Source organism: Uranotaenia lowii, chromosome 3 (genome assembly GCF_029784155.1).
Source record: "Uranotaenia lowii strain MFRU-FL chromosome 3, ASM2978415v1, whole genome shotgun sequence".
NCBI classification, from domain to species: Eukaryota; Metazoa; Arthropoda; class Insecta; order Diptera; family Culicidae; genus Uranotaenia; species Uranotaenia lowii.
In genome coordinates, this window is record NC_073693.1 from 122,517,802 (window position 1) to 122,543,385 (window position 25,584).

The window sequence follows — 25,584 nt, forward strand, 5'->3', positions numbered from 1 at the left end:
TAGTTGCTTTAGAGCTGCTTTTCTAGTGTTTCAGAACGAAAAGTCCACTGAGTTGCATCTTTCAAGCCATTCGAGAAAAAATGGACAACCCGTCAATATACTTCAGGTTTGAATTATGAATACCCGAGCTAACCGCAATACTTATGTAGTATAGTAAGAACATCATTACACACCATCCGTCAAAATAGCCAGCAGATCGTGGCCTAGAGGATAGCATACTTGTCTTCTAAGCCAACGTTCATGAGATCGAATCCGGTCGTGACATAACCTGGCACACATAGTATGATGAAGGTTGGCGGTTATAGCATTAGTGAAATGCTAGCCGTGTATACCTTGGAATTGTACGCCCAATAATGCAGCACATGCATGTGGATGGATCTTTTCAAGGGAACTTAGATTGCACTTGGAGATCCTACCTAATTATGTGTGTGCTCGTAGTGCTACCGGTAAACAACTGCAACTTCAACCAATAGTGCAGGGGTGTCAAGTAGCATAGCAAAGTAAAAATAGTAACGCGGGGTAATACTACAATAGATCAACTTAATGGTCGCAGTGGACTCTCTCCCCAGCAGAAAAAAAAATCCGTCAAAATATTCATTACAGTTAACACCAAGGCCGGATTAAGAGGGGGGCAAAAGGGGCAATTGTCCCGGGCCCCCCGGCTCAGGGGGGCCCCCCGAGGGAAAAAAGTATCTATATTACTTTGATCATACAACTTCAATTTCTACAAATCTATGAAAAGAAATAAAAACTATAAAACCCGAATAAAAACTTGAAAAACTAAAGGGGGCCCGGGAAATAATATCAAGAATTCTCTGGCATAAGTTAAGGGGGGCCCCTAGAGTTAGCAATTTAGCAGTGAAGAAGTTCACCCGCATTTTTCGTGCTAATAATATCAACATCTTGATATTGAATTTTAAAATTTTCAACTCAAAATCTGGACAAAAATAATCTGAACCGAATTCGAAACAAAAATTAGGAAGAATATGAGGCAAAACACCTTAAATTTTAATTTTTTTTTATCAAAACATATCAGTCAGGATATTCTGTACAGAACAAGAATAATAAAGGAAAACATCTCCACCCTTTGGGCTTGTGATATAGCTCAGTTGGCAAGTCTGTTGTCTCCTGAGCCGATGTCCGTGAGTTCGAGCCCAAGAGCAAACATCGAACACAGTTGTACCGGATAAGACTGTAACGTTGATAAAGTCGCGAATGCAATAAAGATGGTAAAACGACTATAATCGAAACAAAAAAAAAACCTCCACCCTTTCATTGCATACAAACGTCTTGCTCAATAATAAAGTTTATTATTATGTTAACTTTCCAAGTAATGGCACATTGGATACTGTACTAAAATAGCAGCTAATTTCGCCAAAATTGGTTCACAGTGCTAAGAGAGAACTGAGAAGCATTATGATAAACTTTTCAGAATTTTACTCGGGCAGTATTCGTGTTGATACCGGGTAATATTTTAACTTTTCACTTTTCATCCATTATTATTGAAATTTCGTTGGTTTATAAATTCTGAACCCTTTTCCTTCCCTATTTTTGAAAATAAAATGTTTAAAAAAAAATTTAGTTGCCTAAATTGGACCAACCAACAGTACAGAGTTTCTTCATTGAATTTGCATCCCAATTTTTTCCTTAGCGTGAAATTTGTATTGAACTTTCGTATTGAAATTTCAACTGATTTAACCAAAATTAGATCACCTACTGTAGTTAAAATCCACATCATTTTCCAAGTGATGATTATTCTCACATTTTCATAAAAGTGATCTCATAGTTAAGTGGCAAATATCTTTGAGTGTTCTCTTAACATGGATATTTATATCTTTTTAATTTTATTTTTATTCAGATTCTATTCATTGAGATTTTCAAGTTTTGTGTTGTTTCTTCAAGAACTGAAGTTCAGTTACATGGTTTTTTTGAATTTTGAGAACACAGGATCTTTGTTCAAAGTACCTAACTCATTTGGATTCCTTATCTGACTTTTTTCAATGATAACTGATTATGTGTTTCAAACATTTAATCTCTATTCTAAAATTTTTTTTTCAAACGATCACCTCTACCCCTACCCCTTTGGCTTTTGTCACATTGAGAATAACAATTAATTAAAAAAAATTATAAGATGAGAATCATACTCATAAACATCTCATGAAAAGGTTTTTTTTTATTTTCAAAGATAAAAAAATCAAAATCATATTTGGAGCAATTGCTGTTTCGGCTCTGATTGTAGCTTTGAATCTCTTTTCTTTTAATTTAATTCATATTTTGTTACTCAAAACTTGATTTGAAATTATAGTTTAGATTTGAGACACTGAATTTTGGTTCAAAACCTGATTTCAGGTTTTGAATTCTTGAACTCTTATATCTGCATCTCTATGGAATTTGAACTTAATTATTTTGTTAATTTTTTTTCAAATCTTTATGATGCTTCTAAATTGTCATTAGGTAAATATTTCTCGATGAAGCACAAACCAGACGATAAATGATCAAATGGAAATCATTTAAAATATCTATCCGGCCTTTTTTTTCTAAATCTGTGAATTTTAGCTGGTGATAAGGGTATTTAAAAAAATTAGAATTAAATTTTGCAGTTTGCAGCTCAAATCAAAGCTTTTATTTTTGAGAAAATTCTAAACTCTTTCCTTCCGCAATGTTTGCACGTGTATTACTAACAATTTTTATTTAAAAATACCATTCTTTTACGCAGAAAACATGGCTTTTTGAAGACAATATACTGAACTCATCTCCAGTTCTTTTACACGTTCAAAAGTTTTTGTATTCTCTCGAATAGCATTTGAAAAAAATCGAATCATAGGGGCCCCCCGAAAAAAATTGCCCCGAGCCCCCCGATGGCTTAATGCAGCCCTGGTTAACACTTAGAGGCTGTCCAAATTTAGCAAACTTCCAACTTATTGTTTAAAACAAATAGTGCTAACAGATGGCATTAGGAATAACAAAATCAGACAGCGAAAAATTTTCAAAACGTAACATCTGATGAATGTTTTCCATTAAAATTCGTACTTTCCTTAAGATCTTATTTAATACAAAACATTCCTGAACATTCCGTAAAGAACTCAAACGAAAGCTTTGGGCCTCGAGAGAATCACCGATTCGTGCTCTTATACCTAATTATTTCTTTGATATTTCACACGCTACGTTCATAAAAGTTTGGTGTATTTGTTCGTAATTGGTACGTACTTATAATTTCATGCACGCGTAATGTGTTAAACGACATTTTTCAGATAACTAACGCCTGACTATTCTAGAATAAAGATTTTGTTTGAATGTTTGAAAAATTCCAATATTATTAAAAAAAATTAAAAATAATATAATTTGGGTCATAAATTAAATGAGCGAGGTTTTGGAGTCGTAAAAAGCTTTTAAATCTAGAAAACCGGAGAATTTTTCTCTGTGTGTATTGAAGTAGAGGCTCCAGAGAGTAGTTTCTACCATCATTTTACTTATTTTTCATCAACACGTTCGTCGCCACACTCATTTTGGTAGTTTTTCTGATCGGGTCAGAAAAAAAATTCGGAGTAAGAAAGTTAAGAGGGAGAATTCCCACATTAGCAACGTGTTGCTAAACTGAGCGGCTAACTTGAGTAAGAGAGCGTCACATGTTTTTGATGTGACGGGGCTTCCCAGGAAATACACCCGTTACACGACTATGGGTCCCATGGCGACAAAGGTGTTAAGAATGGATGTTTTATTAAATAATCTTTACTGACTCCCTTTAAGTCTACCATGAAAGATTTTTTTTGGAAAACTAGGTAAACACATTTGTTTAATTAAACCATTTTTTCTCGCATATCTAATCAAAATTTAAAGGGACAAAAGTAATTAAACGTATGAGAAAAAAGATAATTCTTTTGAATTCAAAAAGAAAACATATTAAGAATATAAAAAAATAGCAAAAACTTTCAAATTAAGCATCGAATATGACCGTTTTTAATATTCACGGGTGCCTGTGAACGTTGCGACCTGTTAAATTAGGATTCCGATAAATGTTAGTGCTGTACGGACAATTGTTCGACTGACTGTATGTACATTTTCTCAAATGGGAATTTTCCAACCTGTAGAGAATTAACCACGGCATGTGACTACAGAGAGAGTATCTCCCGAGCTTTGAAAACATTGAGGTTCACATGTGATGATTTTTTTCTTCTCTAACATGCTTCAGAGCTGTTTACATTTTCCACCATATCGTGATAATGAACGGTGAGGAGTTTCCTCCCCGATTCACACCTTGCCTCGGATCCATAGAGGAATGGATGCTCGTGAATCATTCCCTAGCGAGTGGGATGAAATTAAAGTGTTGACGGTGTTTACTTATCATGAGCGACATTATTGTTCTTCGGTGTGGAAGATTTGGGCGAACCTTCGAATGCTCATTTCAATCCGAGCTTTAGCAGTCTAAAAAAATCGGGTGAACCGTAAACACGCAAACGTGAAAAGGACCTGCCGAGCGAAGGAAGCACGAAAGCGAACTTGAAACGACCCGAAAGGACGATAGTGTGTGGGAAAATCTGAAGCGAACGAGGGGGCGTTTGATATCCTGCTGACGAGAGCTGTTCTTGACTGATTTTCAAGTGTTCTTAAGAGTCGTCTTGACGGAAAACATCATACGATTTTAGCTTTTTCGATTTGGTATCGTTATGCACTCCACCGTAAGTTGAGTTTTATTGAAGTTTTATCAAAGTGTAAGTGATTTATCTGGAATATAAATCTCCAATCAAAGCTCAAGAAAGTTACGAAACAGAACGTTGCTCCCGAAGCTTGAAAGTGAGAAGAAAAATCGATTTTCACATTCCAGCTCAAAAGGCAGATTTACTACAGCTGATTCACCGTCGAAATTAATAAGTTTTCAAAATGCATCACCTAACGAAAAGATGTGGAGCAACAGTGCAAGTTCTGGCTCAAAATTACCAATGTACTGCGATTATCAATCATTGCAACAACGTTGGTGGACGTTTTTTCACACTGAACGGAAGCGGAACGAATGAATCTCAGACAGATAACAAAGTTTTCTGGCGAGGAAAGCTGAGGATAATTGATTTGGCGAGGAAAAACTTCCGGAGAAATATTCATGATTCGAGTGTGGTAAGTTTCGTTTAAGTTTACTTGAATCAGTCTATGTGGATAAAAAAAATGCGGAATTTAAAATACAGCAGTGATAAAAAATATAAAATTTTAACCAAGTTTCATGTTCTAACTACAGCATTCTGAATAAACGCTAATCCGCTCTTAAGTGTTAATATGACACTATTGAAAGTTTGGCGGCTTGTAACTTTATTCGGGTGCATTCAAATAAAAAAATTCTTCGAGGACCCTCAATATTGGAATCTTTAATTTTGCATCATTACTTTTTCATGAACGCACCCTGAAAGCCCAGGAAAAAAAAACTCCCTAATTAGATCTTGAGTGTCAATTTGACACTCCTTGCTTAAAACTACTAATCTCTCTTGTTTTTTAGCCGATTTTTACAAAATCGATAGTTTTGGAAACCTCATAATGTAACTCAAATATGTGTTTCAGACATTATTCACCTAAAAGACTTCGGTTTTCCGTTATTCAAAGTTTAATTAAAAAAAAAACACAGAAAACATGATTCGTTAAAAAACTGTACATCAGCTACGGAATGCTCAAAAACATTTTCACTTAGTGTCCAAGAAAGCTGAAGTTAGAAGCTATACGTTGCACAGAAGGATATATTTTTTCTTAAATTTTTAAAAGTCATGACCACTTGAACAAACCAATGTAAAAAAGTGGTGTGAAAACCGTACTTTTTAATCAATGGACTGTCAAATTGTTTAAGTCACACCAGATAAATTTTGAAAAGAGAATTGGAAAATTCTGTTTCGTATTTCGAAAATCTAAAGATGCCAAAATGTGTCAAATTACGTCAATTTTCCAATCCTCTTTGCAAAATTCATCTGGTGTGTAAACCATTTTGACGGTTCATTGATAGAAAAATACGGATTTTGCACCACTTTTTTTACATTTATTGTGGTCATCATCTTAAAAATTTCAAAAAAAATATATATCCTAATGTGCAACGTATAGCTTCTAGCTTCAGCTTTCTTAAACACTAAGCAGCATTTGAGTATTCCGTAGCTGATCTACATATCTTTTTTCTACAGTTTTTTTTCTTGAAGCATGTTTTTTCGGATTTTTTTTTTCTTTGAACTTTGGACTTTGAATAACGGAAAACTGAAGTGTTATAGCTGAATATTGTCTTAAAACTTATTTGAATTACATTACGAGGTTTCCAAAACACTTTTCTTAGGTTTTTCTTAGACTTTGAATAACGGAAAACTGAAGTGTTGTAGGCGAGTATTTTGTCTGAGAAACATAGTTGAATTATATTACGAGGTTTTCAAAACTATTTAAATATGTATTTTGAAAAATTGGTTGGACAACAAGACGAGAGATACATTGGTTTTAGTCAGGATTATCTAATTGACACCCCGGGACTGTAACGCTCAAAAATTTCTGGGACACATGATGGTTAAGAAATTTGAAAATCGAATTCTGAAGAATGAACCCTAAAAGCCAAAACGCCAATTCAGAATTTCATATTCAGTTCTATTCTAAACTTATCTAGTTCGACATTTTGACAATGCTACCGAATAGGTACTTTCTGCTAAATTCTGAAAACAAAATATCAAATTCAGGGCTCCGAAATTAATTTTTTTATTATTCCCATACATGGCTGTCGTATTATGATCTTCTTATTCTCAAAAGTCAAATTTGAAGTTTATTTTGAGTACTGCAGCTCAGACTCAATATAGTGACGGATTTTGTAAGTTGTCTGTAATCGATACGTTTAAAAATGAATCAGAATTCCGCCTTTTATTTCCATGACTTCCATGTTGTGGTTGTTAATGTTTTTTTTTGAGTTTGATTTTTTATTCGATTGGTGGCTTGAATTTCTGATATATTTTCTGATTTCAGATGTCATTTCATTAAGACACGAATACCCCAGCAGTGGTAAAATGTCTATAATAAATCATAGATAATAATAAAAGGTTTTAGTTCTCAGATTTCAGACTTCAGATTTAAAATTTCAAATCACATATTTAAGATTTCAGAATTCAGCAATTCTCTGAAAACCAGGTAAAAAATTTCAGAGATTTTATACTATAAATTTTTAATTTTTTTTTGTTTCGATTATAGTCGTTTTACCAACTTTATGACATTCGCGACTTTATATATAAATATTTCAGATTTCATTTTATTGCACAGAATAATTGAATGGAATTCCAGTCCAGAATTCGTTTTCTTGCAAAATACTGTTTTTTTATTAATTTGAATTCAGAAACAAGATCTTAGATGAGGAGAGATCTAACATCGTATCAAGAAATTTAGAATTTTTAACTTATACTTTAAACTTTGATTCTGAATCTCGCTTGTTTAGTTTTGAATACAAAAATCTGAAATCCGTCTTTTAAATTAGGAATTGTTTTAAAAGTTTAATTCTAATGTCCACATTTTGAATATTTTATTCTTTTGGTTTTGTATTTTTATTCATTACATCCGAATTCTTTCTCCTTATATCTTACATCTTACACCGCCGGCCATAAGTTTGGGATCACCCCTCAGAGACATGAAAATTTTCCTCAAAAATGTCTCAACTTTAAGCTAAGTTTAAATCATATAAACTCATCATAAATATTTTGTCAAAACATACAAAAAAGGAAAGAATTGCAATATGTCATAAGATGGCTGAGATATGGTCGATCAAAATTTTCATGTTTTTGAAGGGGTAATCCCGAACTTTTGGCCGGCAGTGTATATCGTTTCTATACAAAATGCAAGAGTCTTAATCAAAAAATCTATATATCTAAATTAATTAAAAGTCAGGGTTGAACTTTGATTCTGAAACTCGCTCGCCTTCAATTTTTTTTAATAAGACATTAAGACATTTTATTTCAGAATTTCAGAACCTCGTTTGAATTAAAGAAAAAACGACGCCATAGAAATAGTAAACATCCAATTTGGTTTAATAAACACATGAAAAACTTAAAAAATCGCAAACAGAAAGCACATAAAACGTACAGAAAGTACAAAAGCAGTGAAAACCTAGCAAACTATATGGAAATATGCGATCAACTGGACTCAGCTATTAATAATGCATTTGAAGAGTTCAATACAAAAACCGAGCTTGAAATTAAGTCCTGCCCAAAGAACTTCTTTAGATACGTTAAAACAACACTTAAATCAGACAATTTTCCATCAATAATGCAACTTGATGAACATGTTGGTGATAACTCAGAAGAAATCTGCAATCTTTTGCAAATTTTTCCCAACAAATCTATATCACTTATTCGGAAGAAAATCGCGACCGTGATTATTTTGCATTTTATCCAGAATATCCTAGTAATATTGGAGTCAATTACCCTTCATGAACAGGATATCTTGAAGGGTTTGAAAAATTTAGACCCCTCAAAGGGACCTGGGCCATATGGAATTCCTCCAGTATTTATAAAAAAAACTTGCCAATGAACTTAAATACCCTTTGTTTCAGTATTCAATACGTCACTAGAAACAGGAATTTTTCCCAAAGTATGGAAAAGCTCATTTTGGGTTCCTATTTTTAAATCTGGGCGGAAAGCTGATGTACGTAATTATCGTGAAATTGCTATTATCTTTTGCATTCCCAAGCTTTTTGAGGCAATTGTGAATGAAAAGTTTTTTCTTCGGATAAAAAACCGAATAACAGCCAAACACCATGGATTTTTCAAAGGTCGATCAACTTCAACAAATTTACTTGAATTTGTAGATTATTCATTAAATGCAATGGTTAATGGGAATCACTTTGAGGCATTGTATACAGACTTTAGCAAAGCATTTGATCGTATAGATATACCGATGCTACTTTATAAGCTGCAACAAATTGGAGTTGATTTGGGACTTCTGAAATGGCTTGAATCATATTTAACAAACAGACAACAAATAATAAAATTTAATGGAAAGCAGTTAAATCCCATTCAAGTCACTTCAGGTGTTCCACAAGGCTCACATTTAGGACCATTTCTCTTTATGTTGTACGTAAACGATCCTTAAAAATCTTAAAATACTCATATACGCCGATGACATGAAGCTATATTTGGAAATAAAAAACCATGAAGATATTAATTTGTTCCAGAATGAAATAGACATTTTCTACATCATTTAGCCTAAAACTTTCATCTCCAAACATTATAATTACACTAGGAAATCAGGATGTAGAAAGATGTAAAAAAAATGAGAGATCTAGTAATCATCCTGTATTCCAAACTTACTTTTATTGACCACTATAACACTATTATTATACATAAGGCGAATAGCATGTTAGGATTTATAAAGCGTTTCTTCCATCATATGAGGTTCGTTGCATGTTAATCGACATCCAAACACTAAGAAAACGGCGAGTGTATGCAATGATATCTTATGTAAACGATATTGTTTCGCAGATACAGCAGAACTACTTTCCAAATTAAATTTTTACGCGCCAACAAGACGACTTAGAAACCGAAGTATATTTGCCCTCAATCACCATCGCACAGAATACGCAAAAACTGGACCAATCAACAGCATGACGCAGTCTTATAATCAACACTGTGAAGCCATTGACTTTACAACATCTCGATAGGGTATTTTAAGTCATTGAACTCGCAAACATAATTATTTTTATATTTTTAAATAGTTTTAAGCAAAACCAACAATGTATGTGTCTTCTAATGATTGACGAAATAAATAAATAAAATAAAACTTCCAAACGATGGACTTTTTAATTCAGAAGCATACGTATCGTTGCGGTCGTAAAATCATTTAATTTCTTGAAATTCTGATTTTTATTTCAGATTTATTAGCTATGAATCACATTTATAAGACCATCGACAATCAATATTCTTTTCTCAGGGATATCAAATGTTCCTCATTAGATAACTTTTATACCGTAATATAATTTATGTTTAAGTTTTTGTCTAAATACGAAAAAATAGTAAAGAAAAGGTAAATCATCCATGTTTCATTCCATTCCAGATACGAGTACCGGTGCTACCAAAAATCTACAGCAAACGAGCTGCTTTCTACAAGGAGGTTGAGCAGAACGCCATAATAACAGAGTAAGTGTGCCAATTCGAACTACAAACTTCGGTGAATATATGTACGATTTGCATTAACCAAATGAGGCTTTTTTGTTGCGACTGTTTGACGTAGATTTTGTATGTGCTCAAATAGTTATTACTCCGTAACTAAGGCTGTTGTCGGCATGCGTCATGCGTGTGAGTTGTTATCATTTTTTTTTGCGATGTTGTACGAATGACGTGAGCTGTATTTACAAGCACCGTAGTGATGACATATGGTCGTTTGCCATCAGCAGAACCTAGAAACTAGGGAATTTTTTAACGAGTTAAAGTGGCTCCAGAGAGTGGATGTTTAAATTCATAAGTCTTAGACTTTTACTACATAGACGCAAGTTGTGTAGAAATCAATAAATTTGAAAATAAAAATCAAATTAAACGGATCGTTATCTTAAACTAAATTATCGGTCCCATACTTAAAAAACAAGATTTTTTCAGTATTAGAAATGTTAAGTAACTTGATTACTTTTGCGGTTGTATAATTAACTCCGATGAAGAACCAACCATTCATAAAAATGAATCTATGTTTAGGAGGTTGAGGTTGTCTTAGAAAATTGTTTGGGTAGAATTTATTTTTTGGATAAAATTAAAAGTCTGTCTTGGATCAAATATATTTATATCATTTACTTGGTTTGAAACATACCCCCGACTGATGGCGGTTGCTGAAAAAATTATCTTAATTTTTTATCAAGCGCATCTTTTTGTCACGTGCAAATTCACCGGGTATGGGGACAATATAGTTGCAGAAATATACACAAGCTATTGCCTCAGCTACTGCTAAACTGCCGCTAGAGGCTTGGAGATAGCGCCCAGAACTGCTCGCCAGAGGCTGTGTCATAACTGATTATCTCTTCAAGCACTAGACTTATATCGAAGATAACATTTATCCAAAAAACGAAGGAACAACACTTTAAACCTTATCGCGAATAATTTACGACGATCGCAGCAGCAAGACTCAACATATTGCGTTGTTATCAGTTGTTGCAGTAAACAGTTTTTTCCATTCCAGAATGGGATGAATATTTTGAATTTCCATCCACCTACCAACCTATTATGAATCTGGAGATGCAGGCCAAAGCGATATGATTTATCCTAGAAATTAGCGCCTCATGACGCGCTCCTCGCCGGCAAATGTGATGATGTTGCGAATATCGATTTTAGCAGAAAGCTCTGTTGTCGATCACGCCTCGTTAGCTTGTTACGTTTTCGGGCTGTTAATTGTGTGTGGGAGTGCTGATTTAGCATAACAAACCCCCTTCCTCAACCCCAACAGTATCACGGAAAACGATGATAATTGCCGATCAAATCTGCTGTTGTTTGTCATGGGGCCGGGCGAGAGAAACAGATGATCCTGTTTTGATCGAAATAAATATAAATGGACAAGCTCTGGTTCGCCGCAATACCAGTACTTCGTCGGTCTCAAAGATACGGGTCGGGTTACTTTATCTGACAAGTATAGTGCGGAAATTTTGTGCAAGAAAATGGAAACCGATCACGAGCATACCGACTATGAAAACAACATAGTGAATGAGAAGTGCAAAAGCATTCCACCTCAACAGCGGGAAGCTTTCGTGAAGCTGCTTGCGAATTTCATAAGGTACGATTGCCGAGAAGTTTGTGAATGTAAATCCGTGTTAATGTGGTTTGGCTAACGATTGGTGAAAAATGTTCTACTGGAGACGAAAAAACATAGATTGTGTCAAGTGATTGAAATTCTTCTGTTTGCAACAGGGCGGACATTCATGTGTTTAAAATCAATTCGTCATGTCTTGTGCGATGGATGAGATAGATGTGAATTCAGAAACATTTCACCAAAAAAGAAGAGATTTTTATTTAAAATACTGATTACGAATATTCATTGAATAATTTAAGTTTGTCTACATATCTCTGTAAAAATATTGCACAAATATGCAACTTGTTGTGCAAAATACTGGACAGTTAGTGGAGTTTTGAAATATGTTTGGGAATTCTTCCTGAAACAAATATCCAAGTAACAAAGAACCCATAAAAGCGCTAATAAATATACTCCAAAAGCCTTCGAGCCTTAAATAGATTTTACTAGGGGTTTATCCTACCCCCCTGTTTATTCCATCTAGTTGTTTAGGAGAGTATTTTATCAAAACAAAAAACTTGTGTGGTAAGTGATGATTTTTTTTGCTGTACGTTCGTCAAAATCAGTGGTATTTACGAATATTATCGTTTTTCACATTGCTGATGTAAAAACTTAATGCGCTTCAAAATTGTCCACAAACAAGTAAATAAAATAATCCTCTTCTATTTTATTGTATAATACGAAACTTCATTCCGTCAATTCTTTACTATTATAAAAAACTCAAATCTCAAAACTTTCCAAACGAATTCCTGACGCCTTCATTTTCATGGGATGATGAGTTTGGCATTCATTAAATCACTTGATATTATGCATGAAAATCATCGATGGAATTGCTTGCAGTAAGAAATGGGACAAAATGTGTATTTCTATTCACCTTTGTCTTCCATTTTTGAATATTTGGAAAGGGTTGCATTTTTTAGCACCAAACAATTTTTAAACACGCCTGATGGTGGGACCAAGAAGGACATCGAGACCCGGATCAGAAAAGCCCGATTTGCGTTTGCGAGTCTCCGAAACATCTGGCGGTCACGCCAGATCTCTCTTCGAACTAAGATCCGAATCTTCAACTCAAACGTCAAATCCGTATTGCTGTACGGGTGTGAAACTTGGTGCACATATGCGGTGACGACGCGAAAACTGCAAGTTTTTGTGAATCGCTGCCTGCGGAACATCATCCGCGCTTGGTGGCCTGGCAACTGGATCTCAAACGTTGAACTTCATCGCCGGTGTCATCAAAAGGCGCTAGAAATCGAGATTCGGGAACGTAAGTGGAGATGGATTGGGCACACGCTGCGAAGAGATGAAAACGAGATTTGCAGAGAGGCGCTTGACTGGAATCCAGATGGGCATCGAAGAAGAGGCAGGCCCAAAAGCTCGTGGCGGCGAAGTCTAGCCGCTGAAATCCGCACAGTTGACGAGAACCTCGGCTGGCAGCAAGTGAAGACGCTGGCTCCGGATCGCCAGCAGTGGAGATCTTTTATCTCAGCCCTATGCGCCGGTCAATCGGCGCTGGACCCTTAGGTAGGTAGGTAGGTAACTGAGGAAAGAAGTAAAAAGCATGACCATTTTAAACGACATTAGTGGCTACAATGAAATGTTTATCACAAAACCTGATCCATGTTTCACGTTAACTATTCTATTTTGTTTCTTTAAAGGTATTTTTGCAGCTTGGCCATTCGTCCTCTGTTTCGGTGTAACTTTGACCAGCATAATTCAAACGTATCTCGACATTTTCAAAATAATTGATTTGCTGTCATTTAGCAAAGAAGGCATAAAACATCAACTAAAGTTAGTTTTTTAAGACCAAACTGTAAATCGTAAAAATATTCAATTTACAATGTGAAATTCACGAAAAAGTATGTTCCTTTTTCTGATAACTGCATTTAGAAGTTCAAAAATGATCATATTAAAGTTTTAGATAGTAGCTTGGTTAGCAAAACATATTCTGTATGGGACTGTTATGCGAGTAGATTTGAAAAAGGTATCAAATATGCTCGCATAACAGTCCCATAACGAATAAAAATGGTGCTCCCGACCTTACCAATGGCCAAATTTCGAAAATTTCAGGTTTTACGATTTATTATGACAACACAGAACACATTCCATCAAACGATTTTCGTTTATGCTGAAAGTTGTGGTCACATTTTGAAAATATATTCCGAAACAGAAAAACCTGATTTTCTCGCTTGCTTGTTTTTACATATGGGACTGTTATGAAAGTAGGGGCAATATAGATATTTTAATATTTTGAAGTTACATTTTTACTAACAGCAAATTTTTACAAAACCAAACCGAATTATGCTTATTTAAAAACCAATTTATAGGCTTTCAAACGTAAAAAACAGTTTTCACAGATATTTAAACTTTAGACTTAGTTATTGATGATTATGTAGAAAAATATAATGTTGATTAAAGTTACCCAGCTGATCAAAATAACCCCTGTTCAAGGTTTTTTTTTTAAATAATATGTCGTCAAATCATATTTACAGTTGAAAGCATAAATGCAATTATGTATAAATCGAAACTTTCTTAGCAAATGATCTTACACCGGGTGTCTTTTTCTTGACAGGGAAATTTCTTTCTCGATGAAAAAAATATGTATTATGATGAAGCTTATAACACTCCTTAATGGCTTCTTTTCTTTCTTAACAGTACAGTACAGTGATTCACTGTCAGTAAAAGCCATCAGAGTATTTTGTTCTAAGTAGCGACCCTAGTCAATATCAACACTCGTTTTTACTTAAGCTTATTTACTAGGGGCAATAAGAGCATCATTGGTTTTGGAAGATTAAGCACCTACTGCCATAGAATCTTTCAGTTTGTTAAACTCGGTAGGCTTGTAATATTGTTTGTTGATTTCATCAGTACCTTCTTATTTTCAATAATGGTGCATACAAACACATTTCGAGGATATGACGGCTAGCATCTTGCCAATGCTAAAACCACCAACCCACAGAAAGTGTACTATGTATGCCGTGACCGGGATTTGATCTAATACCCGTTGGCTTAAAAGACTTAAAGGCTATCTTCTACGCCACGGGCTGCGGCATATGATGTGAGATGTGATAATGATTGATTCCATGAAGTTAAAGAATGTGTCAAGAGAATGTGAAAATTTTAATAGGGGAATGAATAAAAAAGATCAATTTTTCTGACTGTTCGTTTAGCTGACTAATAAACAGTCTGGACTTCATTTCTCTAAGGTAATAAAGCTGTCCACCGGTAAAATAAACAAAATACGGCGGTCAAATCATGCGCAAAATATTGAGACCTCTAAAGGGTGATACGGTCAAAATTTGGTCAAGGGAAAACGTGTGTAAATCGGTGAAATTGTATATTTAAAAAATCAAATTAAATTTCTTTTTTAAGTTTAATTAGTATAAAATTCAGGAAAAATATTCAGTTAGGCTTCCGCTTTTCCAAATCCGAATTGCCGGGCCTTACGCTTAACCCCTGCCATCAGATTTTGTACAGCCACCTTGTCCACCTTCTTCGCCGCAGAAAGGCAGTTTGCCTTGAACTACTGCTCGTCCTTAGCAGTTTTTTTGGTCTTTTTAAGGTTCCGCTTGACAATAGCCCAGTATTTCTCAATTGGGCGGAGCTCTGGCGTGTTGGGAGGGTTCTTGTCCTTGGGAACCACCTGCACGTTGTTGGCGGCGTACCACTCCATGGCCTTTTTACCGTAATGGCAAGATGCCAAATCCGGCCAAAACAGTGCGGAACAACCGTGTTTCTTCAGGAAATGCAGCAGACGTTTATTCAAACACTCTTTCACGTAAACTTCTTGGTTGGCAGTCCCGGAAGCTATGAATGCTGCTTTTCAAGCCACAGGTACAGATGGCTTGTCAAACCAAATATTTCTTCGCGAACTATGACAGTTTCATGTGCTTGAAAATATCTGCTACCTTTCCCCTTCCTTTCGCCGTATAAAACTCCTGTCCCAGAAGCTGCTTGTAGTCGGCTTTGACGTAGGTTTCGTCGTCCATTACTACGCAGTCAAACTTCGTCAGCATCGACGTGTACAGCCTCCGGGATCGCACTTTGGCCGTCGTATTTTGTTTATCATCGCGATTTGGAGTCACTACCTTCTTGTAAGTCGATAGTTCGGCACGTTTTTTGACTCGATGCACGGTTGTAGACGATACACCCAGCTTATTTGCGGCATCTCGGAGAGAGAGGTTAGGGTTTCGCTTGAAACTACCGGCAACTCTCTTTGTCGTCTCAGCGGCTTCCGGTTTTCGATTTCCCCCCGATCCATACTTCCTGGCTGTCGACAAACGTTCCCCAAACACTTTAATTACATTTGTAACGGTTGATTTGGCAACTTTTAGCGATTTTGCCAGCTTTGCGTGCGCGTAGCCCGGATTTTCGCGATGCGCGAGCAAAATTTTGGTACGCTGCTCTTCTTCCTTGGACAGCATTTTGACAACTGAAGAGTGAATTCCAAAATCAAAATAGGGGCAACATTCTACACACCTTCAAAATGAGGGGTGTTCAGGTTTTTTTAAATGCAAAATTGAAAGAAATACGTCAAGTTGATATTGACCAAATTTTGACCGTTTAGCGGGGAGATATTTAAAAAAAAAATTGTAATGGGCAACAAAACTAACTCTTAAACGGACACCTGGCAGGTTTCCAGCAAAAAAATTTTCATTGAAAAGTCTCGCTTGTATGTTCCGGAGATAAAAAAGAAGAAAAATTGATAAATTTGATGTCTATTTAGTACTTGAGGAGGTTGACGATCTGTGGAAGCTGTAAATCAGTCAGTTTTTCATAATGATTGACACGATGAATGGCTAAATATACATAGAAGATTGCCTCCAAATGCGACCATTTTCCCTGCATAGCGCTTCAATAGGTCTAACATAGTTGATACTCTGTTTTAGTTGGACCAGGAACCGCGCCGTTACGGGAAAACTGTGATCACGGAGTCTAGCGATAAGCGTTGTTGTTTTTGCCTCTTTTTTAAATTTCCCTACACACTTTAGCACGTGTCAAATCAGGAGCTGGTTGGTATTCGAATTTGGTTCCTGGCTCGCTTTTTAAACACCCAGGAGCTAGATAACACCTGGTTTGAAACCTTACGGTGCGCCGTCGAAGTGTCAAAATGAAGTGTTATTATTTGACACATGCCCGCGGTTGATACTCTTAGGAGGAAAGTTTGGGACGCAAATAAAGTTGTTTATTATTCAAAACTCATTGCATCACCGAACTACGCGTCAGGAAGAAAAAGGGGTGGAGGAAAGGGTGCTCAGATAGTGATAAAAAATCATGAATACATGAAACGTTGTATGCCCTCGGTGAATGTCGAGACGATCATGAACGTTTGTCGTAGCAATCAAAACGAAACATCTTCACAGCTTGAGCTCACTGTTAGGTCCTCTAGGACTACTTAAACGATTTACAATGTGAACTTTGGTCAAATAGTTGATTTATAGCTATTTTTGGGTCTCTCCTGGGACTATCCTGGATTTTTTTCTCGATTCTAGCTTAGCTTAGCTTAGCTTGATTGACTACTCACATCCACCTTTAAACATTGAACCCGAAATGCTTCATTATATTTTTTTTGTAATAAATTAATATTGAACAATTCCGATGAATTTCCTCAGTATACTTCATGAAAATTCTTTATTGGTAGTACAATGATATTAAATAACATGCATTTCGAATCCCATGATCGCAGGCGTGGCTCAGTAGAACGAATTCCACATCGCCAATGGTTGCTACTCCGTGATTGACCGAGGCCACCAATTTTGTTCAATGGTCAAATGAATGGTGTCTGGGACTGACAGCACATTCACAATGCCCAAAACTGATGCTCTCTCTTTAATCATCAATAACGGCGCCGGCCACGTCCTAGTAGTCAATAGATAGTTTGGAAAAGAGAGAAAGGGATTAAAGAAATAATTCGTGCTTTAGGACCGAGGTCACCTCTGCATCCTAGCAAATAATTTTGTTCTGGGGAGTGGGAAAAAGGATGTGATCTTGAGACACTTTTGACTAGTGTTATCTGATTCTGAGCATCCTATTCTCGCATTTTCCTAAAGACAAAAACATCTAACCAAATGTTACAATTCGACTAAATTAAGTGTATTTGGAAAAAAAATATTCCAACTTAAATCCCTCAATTGCAACCTCGTATCCTACACTAGGATTTTTATCTTGTTAGTGAATGTACATTTCCATTAAAATAATTTATAACAACTACAAAACCAACTTTTCAAGTATGCATCTTTTTATTAAAATATGCTCTAGATAATATGTCAAAAATGATTAAAAAAGAAATCACTGGATATAAACAGTGCGAAAATATCTTCATTGTTTCTAAGCGCCCCAAAGCTAGATTCAAAAATTAAAATATATTTTTTCTAACAATTTTGTCTTCAAGTTTTATTCGAGAAACATCCGATATTTTATTTTCTCATATTTCTAGTTATATGGACTCTTTTAGCATTGTGATCAGTTACTGTGATGCGAGAAGACAAAATTTGAAATATATAATATTAAGATGCCAAGATAAAAAACATTGACATCTTCGTAGTTTTAAACCCACGAGACTCGTATTGGAATAAAACTGCATGCAAAGATTAAGCCTACTTTTGGGCGTTTTTAATCTTATGTACAGCACTTTCGGTCGCGATTTTTCTATTGCAAACTTACCTATGTAATCTATTTATTAAAAGAATGAAAAAAAATTTCCGTACAACGAAATAGAAAACCTTGCGCTTTTTTGTTTAAATGTCAGCCAATATTAATATAAAACAGTAAATAAATATAAAAAGAAAGATACTTAGCTAGCTTTGTTTGGGTTTCGAAGTTAACGAAACTTGATGGTAGATTCTTAGCATTTTTAGGTCCAATACCAATTCAAACTGTTGACTGGCATCGCACTGATCCTGTAGCCCTCATTGCATCGTTACCCCCGTTATATCAAAATTTAGGAGCGTTGGACAATGTTTTCACAAGCTTTTTCACAAGGGCTTTTAAGCACAGAAAACCTTGCCGTAATTCTTCTATCTTTCCATCTCTTGGCGCAGATATTTTTTTCTAAATAACACGCAATGGAACAGAATTTATTGAAAAAATTCACTACACACGAAAACACCGATACACCACACAATCGACGAACTATACCGAGCATGCGTTTTATAGTTAAAAACTTAAACTACATAATTTTTCGTAAAAAATTATTGACAAAATTTTCACAGCCGAAAAAAAACGCGTGTTGACGCCTCAGCACACGCCTACTCCTCCTATCCTGGATTTTTTTCTCGATTCTGCCCAAAAAAAAGGAAAAGGAGCTTCTAAATTGGACTCTTCTCAAAAACCACTTAACGTATTGTTACCAAATTTTATACACGTACATAATATATTGCTAGGTAGCTTTGCTGAAAGTTTTATCGACTCCTATTCATGCCCTCAAAAGTTATTCACAACACAAAGTGTTGGAATTTTTTTCGATAGCACTCCTTAGTACTTCTTATGGAGGTTGGCGGTTTTAGCGTTTTTAGCATGCTAGTTGCCACTTCTGGATGTTTGTACCACTTTGTACGCTTGAGTACATAGATATGGATGGATCTTTCAAGGGAACATACATACATACGTTCCACTTAACTAGCATCTAGCATAGGTGTGTGCTCTTCAAATGTTCAACCAGGGTTCCCATGTCACTTATCAATAGTGGCAGTGTTTCTAGAAGAATATAGTAAAAAAACGCGGGGTAATGCTACAAAAGAAATAACAACTGGTCGTAGTGGTCTCTCCCCAACAAATAAAAATCATAATTAGCGGCCTTAGTTATACTTAATACGACGAACCACTTTATACAAAGCACCACAAAATAATGTATGTGTGTGAACAATTATTGTACCTATGTGTTGATTTTCAGCTTTCAGGCACTTCTTTAGTGTTTGAACACGAGCTTTTTTAACTATTTGAGGGTCATTTTTGGCACAGAATTTGTACCACGGATCACAGAATTTTTTAAATTTTTACACAGATTTCACACAATTTTTGTTTTCAATTTTGAACACTTTTTTTTTAATTACAGGGCATTTTTAAGTCAATATTGACCTTGAATTTCTGATTCAAATTCATGAAAACGGTACTCGATTTTTACTGAATAATTTGTTTGAAGTACCCAAATTGTGAATGTTTAGCATGAGTTTTCAATGAAAACCTCTGCTCATAAACGAAAACGCTATGAGCAATTCAATGCTGAATGCTGTGGTCAATATTTTCATTTTGATTCGGAGTTCGATTATTAAACTGATCTTTGTTAAATTTCTTAACTCAAACTGAACTTATCTTCCTGCCATATTGACAGAAAAGGCAAGAAACGTCTAGTTGTACTATTTTCCTAATTTCTTATTCGCACGACTCTGTAGAAAGTGGTTAAAGCATGCAGATTATTTTTTCTTCGCCTAAAACAACCTTCATACGTTTTATGATTTTTGTATATGTAGTTTTTCAACTCTCAGTTTGTATAATACGATAGAGTAAAGTTCACTAATTATGGCACTATTTCACCTTATAAAAGCTTGCAAAATAGAAGACGTTTTTCAATGGTCATGATGTGAGTATTGTGATGTAAACTTGAATCGAATTATTATAACCTACACTTGATTGAGCAAACAGAAAAAGCACTCCTACTAAAATGACACAGCTTTCTTTTTGCAAATACAAATCTTTTAATGTTTTATTCTCTTTACACCTTCTAGACAACGTGACTCGGACAAAAAACATGCTGAAGATATGCTTTTCGACATGTTCAAAAATGAGGAAACGGGACTGTTGAATATTGGGAAGTTTCTGGCGGTAAGGAATTTTGTGAATGCGTATTCTTGACATTTTCTGTGAGATTGATTGTCCAATCTTTGTCGTAGGCCCTTCGAACCACCGGAATTCGTAGGAATGATCCTCGCATCGGTGAGATGATGGAAAACTTGAAAAAGGTGCACAAACTGAACAACTATGACGGCGGATCGCCACTGACGCAGAACCTGAACAAGGAAACCTTCAAAGCAGTTATTTCGCCGAACATTGTGCTCATTGCGCGGGCCTTCCGACATCAGTTTGTTATTCCTGACTTTCAGGGATTCACCAAGGATATCGAGGAAATCTACTGGAAGTGTAAGAGCAATACCGATGGCAAGGTTGCCAGTTATATTCCTCAGTTGGCTCGGGTGAATCCGGACTTTTGGGGAGTGAGTGTTTGCACGGTTGATGGTCAGAGATTCTCGATTGGAGATTCGAGCGTACCTTTTACCTTGCAAAGTTGTAGTAAACCGTTGACCTATGCGATTGCGCTAGAAAAGTTGGGATCTGACGTCGTTCATCAGTACGTTGGACAAGAACCGAGTGGTAGAAACTTCAATGAACTGGTGTTGGATTACAATAAGAAACCACACAATCCTATGATCAATGCGGGTTCAATTTTGACTTGCTCGCTGCTGAAGACTCTGGTTCATCCGGAGATGACATTGGCGGAAAAATTCGATTATACACAGAACTGGTTCAGCCGTATGGCTGGAGGCGATGCGCTCGGATTCAATAATGCGGTGTTCCTATCGGAAAGAGAAGCTGCCGATCGAAACTATGCGCTAGGATTCTACATGCGCGAGCACAAATGTTATCCGGAGAAAGCGAATCTTCGAGAGTGTATGGATTTCTACTTCCAGTGTTGCTCAATGGAAACCACGTGCGATTCGATGTCCATTATTGCTTCTACCCTGGCGAACGGAGGTATCTGTCCATTGACGGAAGAAAAGATTCTTCAGTCTGAGAACGTTCGAGATGTCCTCTCACTGATGCATTCCTGTGGCATGTACGATTTTTCGGGAGAGTTTGCCTTCAAAGTTGGCCTTCCTGCTAAGTCCGGAGTATGCGGTGGAGTAATGTTGGTTATCCCGAATGTGATGGGTATCTTCATGTGGTCCCCGCCTTTGGACCCGATCGGCAACAGTTGCCGAGGTGTGCAGTTCTGCGAGGAGCTTGTTAATATCTTTAACTTCCATTTGTACGAAAATATCAAGCATGGTTCCGACAAAAAAGATCCGCGCCGTCATCGGTACGAAACCAAAGGATTGTCGGTGGTGAACCTGCTCTTTTCGGCCGCCAGCGGAGATGTTACAGCACTTAGAAGACATAAACTATCGGGAATGGACATTACCTTGTCCGATTACGACGGCAGAACAGCGCTCCACCTGGCTTGTTCCGAGGGACACATCGACTGTGTTAAATTCCTGCTGGAGCATTGTGGCGTTCCCCACGATGCGAAGGATCGATGGGGTAACCGACCGATTGATGAGGCGGAAACTTTCGGACATACGGCAGTGGTTGACTTCCTCAAGGCTTGGGATGAGAAGGTTGAGATGGCTAAGAAACTAGGTAGCGAAACAGGATACAACTCAGATCAGGATAGTGTAAAAAGCGATTCCACTGGAAAGAGCGAATCTACCGACATTTTGAAGTAATGAACTAGTTAAAGTACAAGTAGAAAACATTTAAAATTGTCCATTGTACGGATGCGAAGCTATCATAAACATTTATTCAAAAACTAGACAAAACCAGTCAAACGGTAATATGAAGACAATAATTCATTGTGACCTAATGCTTTATCCGTAGCCCATTGTATGTTCTATGTTTACTGTTTCGAGTATATTTGAAACATTTTTCAGGTTTTGGCTTTCTGCTGACTGGAGCGTTAACGTCAGATTGATTAAAAACATCACATTAAATAGAAAATTTTTATTCTCAAATAATAGAAAATGTAGTTTTTCAAATAGTTTGTTAGAGCACACATATTTTAGTAGGCAAAAATTTGAAAAAAAATCTTAACCATAGCAACATTGAAATCGTTTGCGTTTATGAGATTTATCTCAAAGCTAGCTTAAGTTGAAATAATTCTTCAATATTGAGTTTTATTTTTTGTTTTAATGATCCGGTCAGTCAGTTCGCTTGATTACGCACACCTGCCTATACTAAAAGATACTGAAAGAGGTGTCAATTATCTATTACAAATGTCCAGACAGATTAGTATTAAGTTGAGACTTGAAGTGATGTTCCACTCTGTGAATTTTATCAGTGTAGTTAATGAATCGTGTGAAAATAAATGACGCGAAATGCAACATTTTTTTACATGAATTATTTGTATATCACATACATTCTTTTATGAATGAACGGCCAAACCCTCAAAACATGTGTTAACAAATGTTAAAAAACCGTTGTATAAGAATTCTTGCAACGGTCACTTTCGGTGCCGCTACAACAAAATACGTGATAACGGATTCTAACTGGATATAGCTTTAGGTACGTAATAAAGCTCAGGAAAACAAATTTTCATATCTTTCTCTGGTATCGGAACTGTTTATTTGCATTTTTTCTGCTCTTTAATATTGAAAATGTAAAAAAAATGAGAGTTATTTGTTTTTGAGGGAAAATGGATTTCTATTGTTCCAAACGCGCAATTTTGGACATACCAATAGATTTGTTAAAATACTCATTACAGGTAGATATATAACATGTGGTACAGAAAATGTTGGTCAATGAATTGCTCAAATCCGCTGTTAGCTTATGTATATAACATGGAAAAAAGGCAGAAATTTTCAAGGAAAAATTTAAAAAGTCTCAACATTAGAAACATTGGTTTTTTCGTTGTTCGCTATGTTGGTTCTTATCCAGTCGTGATAGTAGGAAACTCGAGCATGGGCATCTGGGACTCCTCTTCCGCAAGGAATTCCCCAATTAACAATTCCAACCAGCTTTCCATTCCATGTTAGTGGTCCGCCTGAATCACCCTGAAAACGAATCATTTTTAGGAATACAAATTCACAAATTGTTCGTATGACTTACGTTACAAGCGCCTTCACCCTTCTTTGTGAACGTGCACAAATGTCCGATATCGACGCTGGGATCATCGTTGTGCAGCTCCCGACACCGTTCGTAGTCCACGTGTATCAAGTCGATGATCTGTAGCTTTTTCGGAGCGGTTCCTCCTGCCGAGAGACGACCCCACCCGGTCAATGTTACGCTGGCATTTTCCGGAACGTACTTCTCCGAATACTCGATGCTCTGAACGCGATCCGTAAAATTCAACGGCGCTTTCAGACGCATCAAACCGATATCATTGTGGAAACGTGGCATATGGAATCTAAAAAGGCGATTGTTACAGTAGTTTTTTGGACCAAGAAAGATTGAAACTTTCTTACCTGCTGTGATATGTAATAAAATCCACTTCAAAACTTTTATTTCCCGATTCGAGGTCGTTAGTTCCAGCCAAAATTTTGAAGTCACTAGGTTTGAATCTGATAAGCGTATTTTAAAGTTACTCTCGAAGTCCGTTGAATAAACAATTTTAAATACTTACCCTTCGAGACAGTGTGCGGCAGTTAAAATCCATTTTTCTGAAATGATGGCGCCACCGCAGAAATGGCGCGATTGGTACTGGATCGAAATTTGGTAAGGCGCAGCTCCGTCCTTGGCCTCCACACCACCAACAATTCTTGGACTTTCATGAGTCTCATGTGAGTTTTGTCCAACAACATTGCCTAGGCAAAGTAAGAAAATCAACATGTTCCTAACGAAATATTTTCGTCCGCTTTTTTGGTAAAATTCAAATCTTGCCCCTAAAATCTATCTGTGACCTGTTTGAGCTCAATCCAAATATAAACAAATTTTCAATTGTTTTTAAGCTTTATATGCAACTCATTGTAACAAAGATATCATGTGGCGCATGGTTAGGAATATATTAAAACTAGGTACCAAGTAAGTTTCCATTGTCGTCATTCGAAGAATAAAACCGTTCTTGGAATTTGTACCCCCAACTAGGTGCGTTAGGTAACGTCGCCCATTTTCAACAAACTGCTAAACTTTTATCTTGATGAGTCAGAGCAATACACGACTTGGTTGTTTTTTATTTAAAGGTAATAATCGTTTTTAAGCATTACTAATGTCTAGTTGATTGCTCTGACTAACCCAAATTATCAGGGCGACGGTTTGGACTCACTAAACTGGACGAAGGTTTAAGGACACAGTAATTGAAAAACATAAACCATCCACAATCTAAAATAATACAAAATAATGTGTACCTATACCTAATCTGTTGGAACAACTTTCTTCTTACTAACTCTCGTGTATTACTTTCCCGGAGTATATTCATCTTTGATATTTTATCTGGAAACGTCGATAGTACCAACCTGGCCGAAATGATACCATTTCATATCCCTTCCCGTGCTCTACGCAATTACGAACCATTCAGGATGATTAATTACGGACGAAATGAATTTTAAGCCTCTTTTGATATTTCTTGTAAGTAGAGATGTACCGAATAGTGGTATTCGGCGAACGGCCGAATACCGAATAATGACCTTTTCAACTATTCGGCCAAACGAATATTCGGCCGAATATTCGGTCAAATATTCTCATTAAATTTCCATAGAAATACGATAGCGATGATTTCATTTTTCTTCTATATCTTCCATCTTAATGTTCTTATGTTTTTAAGTCGATTATTTCCTATCAGATGTATAAATTTCCTATCAAATCTTCTTTAAGTAGAGGTCGCTTTGATTTCAAAAATGTCCGCATTAGCTGAAAGGACCTCAGATGACTTGTAGCTTCTAGGACGTTTATCACCAAAGAGATTGGGTTTTTGTGAAATCTGGGACAAAACATGTCAAAACAGGTGCCAAACAATTTGAAGTTTAATCAAATCGCATTCTAGCTTGATGTCTTCAAAATAGTTACTTAAAAACAATGATATTTAACTTTAAGAATACCATATTTTCTACCAAACGAATCCACACGGCCAGGTCTGGACTATTTTTAGAAAAAAAT

General features: G+C 36.1%; 2 protein-coding genes across 4 annotated transcripts; one reads left to right on the forward strand and one right to left on the reverse strand.

Moving 5' to 3' along the window:
• The first annotated feature begins 4,231 nt into the window (after window positions 1–4,231).
• Window positions 4,232–22,867, forward strand: LOC129757141 (glutaminase kidney isoform, mitochondrial-like). Of its 3 annotated transcripts, XM_055754263.1 has the most exons (6): window positions 4,232–4,676; window positions 4,823–5,109; window positions 10,036–10,118; window positions 20,288–20,323; window positions 20,469–20,565; window positions 20,634–22,867. In XM_055754263.1, exons 2-6 carry the CDS (start codon window positions 4,879–4,881, stop codon window positions 22,221–22,223), a joined length of 2,037 nt encoding a protein of 678 aa, XP_055610238.1. In that variant the 5' UTR covers window positions 4,232–4,676; window positions 4,823–4,878; the 3' UTR covers window positions 22,224–22,867. The 3 variants fall into 3 exon arrangements, with proteins under 3 accessions (XP_055610238.1, XP_055610239.1, XP_055610240.1); XM_055754264.1 differs by lacking the exon at window positions 20,288–20,323 and having other exon boundaries at window positions 4,232–5,109; XM_055754265.1 differs by lacking the exons at window positions 4,232–4,676; window positions 4,823–5,109; window positions 10,036–10,118; window positions 20,288–20,323 and adding an exon at window positions 10,632–11,733.
• Window positions 22,868–23,069: 202 nt separating this feature from the next.
• On the reverse strand, window positions 23,070–24,396 carry LOC129757144 (chymotrypsin-2-like). The gene is made up of 4 exons (XM_055754271.1): window positions 24,116–24,396; window positions 23,958–24,053; window positions 23,602–23,899; window positions 23,070–23,546 (listed from the first exon to the last, which is right to left on the reverse strand). The coding sequence occupies exons 1-4, from the start codon at window positions 24,319–24,321 to the stop codon at window positions 23,367–23,369; spliced, it is 780 nt and encodes a 259-aa protein (XP_055610246.1). The 5' UTR covers window positions 24,322–24,396; the 3' UTR covers window positions 23,070–23,366.
• Window positions 24,397–25,584: the final 1,188 nt, after the last annotated feature.

What these genes read in the sequence shown, in the direction of transcription:
- LOC129757141 (XM_055754263.1), top strand. Translation starts at nt 4,879, where the DNA reads ATGCATCACCTAACGAAAAGATGTGGAGCAACAGTGCAAGTTCTGGCT. An exon ending in ATATTCATGATTCGAGTGTG is followed by an intron (nt 5,110 to 10,035) that starts GTAAGTTTCGTT and finishes ATTCCATTCCAG; the next exon opens with ATACGAGTACCGGTGCTACC. An exon ending in CGTTTTTCAATGGTCATGAT is followed by an intron (nt 20,324 to 20,468) that starts GTGAGTATTGTG and finishes TACACCTTCTAG; the next exon opens with ACAACGTGACTCGGACAAAA.
- LOC129757144 (XM_055754271.1), bottom strand. Translation starts at nt 24,321, where the DNA reads ATGTTGATTTTCTTACTTTGCCTAGGCAATGTTGTTGGACAAAACTCA. An exon ending in TTTATTACATATCACAGCAG is followed by an intron (nt 23,900 to 23,957) that starts GTAAGAAAGTTT and finishes TCGCCTTTTTAG; the next exon opens with ATTCCATATGCCACGTTTCC. An exon ending in AGGGTGAAGGCGCTTGTAAC is followed by an intron (nt 23,547 to 23,601) that starts GTAAGTCATACG and finishes ATTCGTTTTCAG; the next exon opens with GGTGATTCAGGCGGACCACT.